The 8,849-nt window shown below is 33.9% G+C and overlaps 1 protein-coding gene across 1 annotated transcript; it reads right to left on the reverse strand.

Annotated features, from left to right (window-relative positions):
- Nucleotides 1-2,078: 2,078 nt before the first annotated feature.
- On the reverse strand, nucleotides 2,079-3,170 carry LOC131598175 (uncharacterized). The gene has a single exon (XM_058870801.1). It carries the CDS (start codon nucleotides 3,168-3,170, stop codon nucleotides 2,079-2,081), a length of 1,092 nt encoding a protein of 363 aa, XP_058726784.1.
- Nucleotides 3,171-8,849: the final 5,679 nt, after the last annotated feature.

Consider the following 8,849-nt stretch of genomic DNA (forward strand, 5'->3'; position numbering starts at 1 on the left):
AATTGTAAATTATTAAAAATATTAATTAAGGATATAATTAGAATATAAAATAAAAAATGCATTAAAACTAAAAGAAACACTTATTTATGAATAAATAATTTAGAAAATGCGACATTTGTTTGGGACAGAAGTAACATTTAGTTAGTTCTTTTTAATTAACACCTTTTTACATAAAATAATCTAAATATTTTTAAAATCAATGTTTTGTAAAAATGTATTTCATATTTTTGAGTAAGGTAAAAAAATTTAAATCTTTTTAAAAACAATAATATTTAGCCAAACCACAGTTAAATTAAAATTCAAATTATTAATTAATCCTTCATATGTCAAAAACTATTTTAATAAAAAAAATCATTACACATTTTCAAATATCAAATGAAAATTACACAAATGAAATTTAAAAAATTTACAAGCGAAAATATATAGCCACAGTTTATTCGTGTATATCATTGAAATTTTTTTTAAAAAACTTTATAATGTTTTTATTTATTATTTTTATTTAGCAATTTGTTAGATGATAAGTGATGAAGAATGATGATGTTTTTATATGCATTGCAGGATCAAATTTTTTTTTAATAGGTAATCCAATAAAAGGAAGTATAAGAGATACTCCACCTCTAAATACAGACAAATCATCCTCTATAACAAAGGAGGGGATTGGTATTCCAATAAAAAAGGTTACAGACAAGCGAGATGTTACAGTCGGATGACATCCAATACCAGGACCTAGGCTCAAGTTAAAATTAAGAGCTTTCCTGCTGAACCAATTAAGCCTCTTGCTGCTAATCAAAGGCACTTATCTAAATGGTGGAGCTTTCTCAAGTCATATTCATGCTTCTTTTTTTTAAATTAGATTATTTTTTTAAAAATTAATTACTTGAGCTTATTTAGTACCATAAATTGACACTACTTTACCTAAACGGATAAAATTAGTTTTTTATTTTTATTCAAATAAAGCCCTGGTCTTATGGTCCTATTTTTAAGGATTAGTTACGTTAGAATTTCCATAAAATACGAATTTTCTGTTTCGCCTCACAGTACTTCTATAAATACCTCGCATTGTTAACCTTCATGGCATACACTATTCTGCATGCTATATTGGTTATCTTTTCTCCTTTCATTTTTCCTTTCCCTTTTAGCATCTACTATTTTTATGCTTTTTCTCTTTATTAATTACTTCATGCTAACTTCTTCAATTTAACAGCAAGGCAGTTACTTGCTTAACATATAGCAAAGTTGGAGATTTGCTAATTTTTTGGGGTCTGAGGATGGAATAGTTGGGGTTTGGAACCCCTAAAGGTATGACATTAACCTTACTGTTCTAGTTTATTCCAATATTTTGAAAACCAAATTGAAGATCGAATTGCTAAAATCAGTGAGTCACGTTATTCAATTAGTTTAATAAATTCAACCACAATTGATCTGGATTGTTGTGTCTGATTGCTAAAATATTGAGTTATTTTCATTTTTATAAGCAAGCTTAAAAAATCAAATTCATACCATTTTTAGTTCATGATTGTCAGTGTTAATTTATTTAAAGATAAAAGTTTGCACTAATAATAAAATTTTAATATTGATGTTTTGATGTACAACTTATCCATCAATGTAATTTTAGCCATTAATGTATATAAAATACTTGAAATGCAACTTAGCCATCAAAGTATTTTTCACTATAAGTTACCCTTTTCTAATTAAGAACAAAACGAGAGAAGAATGTAAGACTGATCAGATTTGGATTCAAGTGTCACATATGCTGCTGAATTGATATCCAGGTATTACATTCTTCAGGGTCATCTTTGTTAGGCTCTTATGTGAGAAAGGGGATAAACATTTCATCTAAGCACTTAGTATCCACATCTCCTTGAATATGATATGTAATTTTCTAAATGTCACTTCTAAAATATACACAATTTAGGTTTATTGTCTCTTTAAGCAGTAATGTCTTGGTTATCTTTATGCAGTTAGTCTGTTCTCTCTCTTGGGCTTTTTCATTTTTGGTTGAATGATTTTTTTTTTAATAAGCAATTGATTGAAAAGTTCGCACTAGGGGTGCAACCCTTACAAAGAAGCAAACGACACTAAAGATGACTAGTGTCGGATAAGGGAAGTTTAAACCATACATAATATGTTGGTCTAAACTTGCTATATCCACAAAACATCCATCTCCAAGAAAGAAAAACAATATTAGAACAAATAACGTCAAAACAAAACGCCTCCCCCCTAAAAATAATTTCGTTCCTCATAAGCCAAAGGCTCCAAATAGTTGCAACCCACACAAAATTGATTAAAACTCTTCGCTTGCCGCAATTCACCTTATCTTGAATAACGTTGAAACAAAGCAAATCCTCTTCATTCAACATCTCCGGAATTCCAAGCCAACTAAACAAATATTTCCAAATTGTCTTCGCCTCTTGACAAATGAAAAAAAGATGGGAAGATGATTCAAGGAAGGAACCACACATCACACAATCCGGGAGCCGATCAATAAAGAATCTCCAAGCGAATACCTTGATCTTGGGCGGAAGCTTTAGATCCCACAAAACTTTCAAAGAATTAAACAAATTATAATCCCATGCAAAGACCTTGTCACTATCAATGGCGGTTGTTATGCTTGCAACGGAGAATTCCTTGCCCTCGGTTAAGCACCACGAGAACAAGTCAACGCCGTTCGCACTAGTAGAAAATCCCCGGACACTGTCGCAAAACCGAGTCCAGTTTGGACTGGCTGCTGCCGCGGCTGAGTGTGGCTGGCCGTGAGAGTCGCCGGCAGAAAACAACCCCCCAAAATTCCACCTTAACGCACCGTCGATCCGCTCTAATACCTCCGCCACCGAACAATACTTCGCAATAGACAATTCAAACAAATCCGGAAACTCCATGCAAAGTGGTTGTTCTCCCACCCACCAATTGATCCAAAAAAGAACATCCATACCATTATTGCAACAACATTTGAAACAACCGGAAAAACCGTTATCTATGATGTCGTCCAACACTTTATTCTCACACATATCTTTCCACCAAATGGAATCATCACTTCTCTGAAAATTACCCCCAATATCTTGAATTCTTAATTTAGGACAAGGATACCTCACCTTAAAAAATCTTTGCCAAATGGCTTCATTATCATGAAGGATTCTCCACTTCCATTTCAAGAGAAGAGCTTTATTCATTTCTCTAACGTCTCTAACTCCCAAACCACCCTTCGCTTTAGGTCTACACACCACTTCCCACTTAACCCAATGAATACTCCTTTTTCCGGACTTTCCACTCCATAAAAACTCGCTTTGAATCTTCCTTATTTCTTTGGCAATATTTCTTTGGTTGAATGATGATGGTAGTGTCACTCTACTATAAGTACATCGAAAATTAGATTCTATTAGTTTGATATAATATTCTTGTCAGAACTTGGCTAAACAATCCTCCCATGAGTCATTCATCAATGTTGTGGTGCCTTGACTTCCTTCCACGCTGTTTTCATGCTTTCTATTAAGCCGTTGCCACGCCGTGCGTTTTCTTCAGCAAGTTTTAAGTGTTATTCTTTTATGGGTTTCTTAGGAGGTTGTGTTAATCTTTTCTTATAATTGAGAAGTCCTACTTATTTGTAAATCAGTACTTTTGCTAGTAATGAAAACCCGATTTGTTTTGTCTAGAAAGTCCAATTTACAATGTCCACTAGAGGGGACGGTTGCTTTTTGCCTTTTCCATTGAAAACATAGAAAATTTTCTTCAAGGTTTAGGACAAAGATAAAATGTTTTATCTTACATGTGTGCAAATGATATTTTTTTAGTTCATGTTTGTAAATTTAAACTTATCTAAAGATAAAAGTTTGCAATAATGAAATTTTGTTATTGATATTCGATGTGCTCATTCCTTATAGTTGCAAAGAGTTCAATATATATTTACTCATCATATTTGCCGAAGATTTGATATGCTACTTAGAGGTCTAGAAATACATGGCGCATCCATTGCTCAACGTCACGACCTCTAAGTTACATTTCAAGCCTTTTTTAAGCAAGATCGGTAAATTTATATTAAATATTTTTACAACTTTAAAAAATTAGCAAATGAAAATATCAATAACAAAATTCTATTTTTAGTGCAAACTTTTATTTTAAATACCATTTTCAAAATGTAAATAAAAATATTATACCTTCGTCCAAGACCTTGAACAAGATTTTTTATATTTTCAGTGAAAAATGTAAAAATCCCGAGTCCACCTCTAGTGGTGGAGATTGTCAAGAGGAAGTTCCACACAAATTATATTGGACTTTGATTACAGCCAGAGGGTTGATTTGGCAATTTGCTATTTAAATATCACAACACTACAATAATTATTGTCTTTGACAACACTCTTTTATGCTACATGTCAAAAATGTAACCTAAAATAATAGAGGACAACTTTAAAACTTTAACAATAGAAGTTGTCTAGCAGCAGGTTATAAGCATCCCTTATTCTAACTTTTGGGATGTTTATCTAATGTTAATATAGTTCTAACAAAAAGTTAGATTTATTTATTATTGCTATTAGAGTTAACTCTTTTAAATTTTTTTGGGTTAAACTTTATTTCAGTTTTCTTCCCAATAGTATAATATAATATAATTAATTTAACTTATTAATAAATAATATAATATATATTAATATATTTTGTTTTATTTCCAATTCTATTTATATAATATAACCACTTTTAATTGGAAGGAAATTGCCGATTGGATTTGTTTACCTTTTTTGTTAGGAATAGACTTAAAAGAGAGTTTTTTGTATTGGAGTTCCTTTTGTCGTACGAAGAAAGTCAAAAAGGGCAAAGTTGGTGCCGTTTGGTTAGCGTTATTGTGGAGTCTTTGGCTTAGTAGGAACGACATTGTCTTTAACAACGGATCATGGAATTCGAGGGATATCGTTTGGAAATGTAAAGCTCTCATTTGGAGGTGGTCGTACATAGGGAAAATTACTCATTCCAATTATAACTTTTTTGAGTTTAGCAATAACCCTATATATAGGTTCGAATCGGTTTGTAATTTTCTTTTCCGGCCCTTTGGTGGGATGTATTCTTGGATCTTGGTTTTTTAATATATCCTCTTGCTTTCAAATATATATATATATATATATATATATATATATATATGTGAGATTTTGGATCGAACTCTAGTACGGCCGAAGGGTAGCTTCTTGATTCGACATGATTAAGCATGAAGTCGAAGGTTGTTCACATGCTTGTGTCGAAGATGTTAGGGTTGTTAGCATGTTAAATTAGGTTTTATTGTTTAAACCCTAATTTGTTAAGTAAGTTTGTTTATTAAGTTGGCTTGTGTAATGGGCCTTGTGGAAAAAGCCCATTAGTTAGTATGTTAGGTTTTATTATAAATAACATACTAGTCTCTCATCATTGCTAAGCTGCAAATCCTAATTTAGGGTGAGAGATGTTATTTGTTATTCTTGTAAACTTGTAATCTTGTTTTAAGAGAAAGTGAAAGAATAACGGTTATAACCAATTATTGTGTTCTTCTTCTTCCTTGTCCTTTATTCTTCCTTGGTTTATACTTTGTTCTTGGCATTGAATTCATAACAAATTGGTGCGGTGAGCGTGGAGAAGATGCCTTCAACAAAGTATGAGATTGAAAAGTTCACCGGAGTGAATGATTTCGGTCTGTGGCGCTTGAAGATGAAAGCCCTACTGGTTCAGCAGGGTTGTTTGGAAGCGTTGAAGGGAGAGGCAGCCATGAATGCAGAATTGACGGCAGCGGAGAAGACAACTATGATCAAGAAGGCACACAGTGCAATTTTGTTGAGCCTTGGTGATAAGGTTCTCCGACAGGTATCAAAGGAGACGACGGCGTCAGGGTTATGGGTGAAACTTGAAAGTTTCTATATGACCAAATCGCTGGTAAATCGACTCTACCTGAAGCAAGCTTTGTATTCATTCAAGATGATTGAAGATGTAACACCCTTCTAAACCCCCGCGGAAAATAGAATAATATTCAGAGTAAACATGAAATACAAGGATGTCACAACTTCTTTAACAGAAAAATACCATAGTCATTTGTCATGCTACACGAGGAACCACTTAACATAATTACAATTCATGTTCAACACAGCGGACAATAATCCATAACATTGCATATTCACTATCCATGCAAGTTATTCTAAAACGATCATAAAACAACAAGACCGACATAATAATTCGTCTCTAAACTATCGTTCCCCAGTGTTACAATCAGAGCATGACTCGACACGAACTACGGGCTAGCTTACAAGCTATCTTCACCCAATCAAGACGCCGCTACATCCTTAATCTGAAATCATCAAAGTAAGGGTGAGTTTCATTCGAATTAATAAGCATTGTGCAATCATAAGCAATAAAATCTCATAGTAATTATCATCCACTCAATCATACATATAATCGGAATTATTACAACAAGCAAGCATCATCCAACAATATTGGCCATCGGCCCACAACTCATCAATTTCATCAAGGATCAAGTCATATTTACAACATCTTCTTAATACATCAACCATGTAAAAACACACCAAGGCATAACACTGGATCTCATCCAATCATGTTATCACCAATGCATATGATGCAACTGACACTATGCATGTGGTACCAAAATTCGTGAATCATATCACAGGACTTCTCTCTTTGATACTGCCCTCTAGTCGCTCACACCCCACATGGGCACACGACTACTGCCTCATCGCTCACACCCCACATGGGCACACGATGACTTCCCGCTAATCTCCACACAATGGGAATTAGCCTTCCAATGCAAATGATTTATGAATAATGCACACATGACACATACTTACATCTTCATACATCATCATCATTCCGATGCTTAACATCGCTTAACACCTCTTACCAATAAGGTCACAACAAGTATGTACATGTATAAGCATCATTCAATCATTCACATTCATACATCACATCATCACAATTAACATACACATCATATTAATGTTAATTGCCACCATAGCCAACATATTAATATTAACAACATATTAATATTCACAATCATCAATCATCATCATCATACATATACAATCATTCACATATGTACACTACATCCTCACAATTAACATACACATCATATTAATGTTAATTGCCACCATAACCAACATATTAATATTAACAATATATTAATATTCACAATCACCAATCATCACCACGATCAAACATCGTTATATCCATCATCATTGCACACAATGTAACAAATTGTCAAAGCAGCCCAACAACATAATCACAAAACATATATCATCTACGACATGTTATATACTAACATCACTCAATGGATATCACAATCTCATCACCAACACAAATACATGCATCAATAGTCATATATATAAGCACATATACATATACTATCTTTCAATTCATTAATAATTAAATCGAGTTTAAAAGTAAAGTTGTCTATTGCCCATTTTATCAATTCATCAGATAAAGCATCTCATTAGCTTCGCAACGCCCCAAACGGCACATAAAACAGATACACGGATCAAAAGTTACGGGTTTTTAAAGATAAAACATTTTTAGAAAAAGTGCTGCAGGAACGGGGTTGTCCCTACGTGGGAACCGGTTCCTGGCAGCTTCAAAGTCACGTCTCTGATTTTTACTATGGGGAACCGGGTTGTCCCTACATGGGAACCGGTTCCCAGCTACCCAGAATCCATATTTCTCTGTTTTTACAAGGGGGAACCGGTTCGTCCCATACGGGAACCGGTTCCTACGTACCTGCACAGCAAAATTCACTATTTTGACAGCATTTCCCTATTCCCTTTTCCCCAATTTCAGGTACATAGAACATACGACACATATAACATCAATTTTCATATAAACACATAATTCAGACAAATTTTATACAAGTATTAACAACACATAACATGAGCATCAACAGAATCATGTAATTCATACCAATTCATCAAAACCTAACAAAGTCCCAAACCCGACACGTACAATTGAACTAGACAACAATCCTAATCAATCATACTACCTATAATCACATAAGGAATACTAACCCGAAGAATCCCCCCTTACCTCAGAGTCGAATCTTCGAAGATCTTCTTCCCCTTTGGCTCTTCTCACTTCACGTGTTCTCCCTTTCTCAGAGTCTGTCTCCTTTTCTCTCCTCTTTTCCCAATTCCTTTATTTTATGAAAAATAAAATAAAATATTATAATGGGCTTGCTTAGTCAACACCCCCTCTTCTGCTAATCACCACTCTAGGCCCAATGCCAATAACTCATCATTTTCCAAATAATTCCAAATAAAAATACTAAAATTCCAATTATTTAATTTAAATCCAAATTAAATTAATAAACTGAAATTATGGGGTGTTACAACTCTCCCCCACTAAAAGAGTTTTCGTCCTCGAAAACATACTTCAAGTAAAAGTCCCAGATAAGAGTACTTCATTTGACTCTCCCATTCTCCGTTAACACCTTCTTGGTCGAGTCTCAAAATTCATCTGACATAACCAACACAAGCATATCTCATGCATTCAATCTCAGTTCTTACGTTGCATTTGACCATCCCTAGATGTACCACTCGCTATAATTCCAAAGGCTAACAACAATGAAACTTCGAGGTGTGATCCATACAATACACTCAATAACTGAATATTATAATTACACAATCCATGGTATGATCACAACTGATCAACACTGTAGTAATGGATTCCATTTACCCATGTACTAACCTTAGGCACACTCTTCCAATTGAGCGATAAAGTAATACTTACACTCTTTACCAACTGCTTCCTTCAAGAACTCAATACTCATATTCCTATACCATTGAATTCCAATTGTCTGGCTCCTCTTAGGTCACACCAGAATTACCCAACACGCTACATTCTGC

The sequence above is a fragment of the Vicia villosa genome, linkage group LG4, assembly GCF_029867415.1.
Source record: "Vicia villosa cultivar HV-30 ecotype Madison, WI linkage group LG4, Vvil1.0, whole genome shotgun sequence".
NCBI classification, from domain to species: Eukaryota; Viridiplantae; Streptophyta; class Magnoliopsida; order Fabales; family Fabaceae; genus Vicia; species Vicia villosa.

What these genes read in the sequence shown, in the direction of transcription:
- LOC131598175 (XM_058870801.1), bottom strand. Translation starts at nt 3,170, where the DNA reads ATGAATAAAGCTCTTCTCTTGAAATGGAAGTGGAGAATCCTTCATGAT.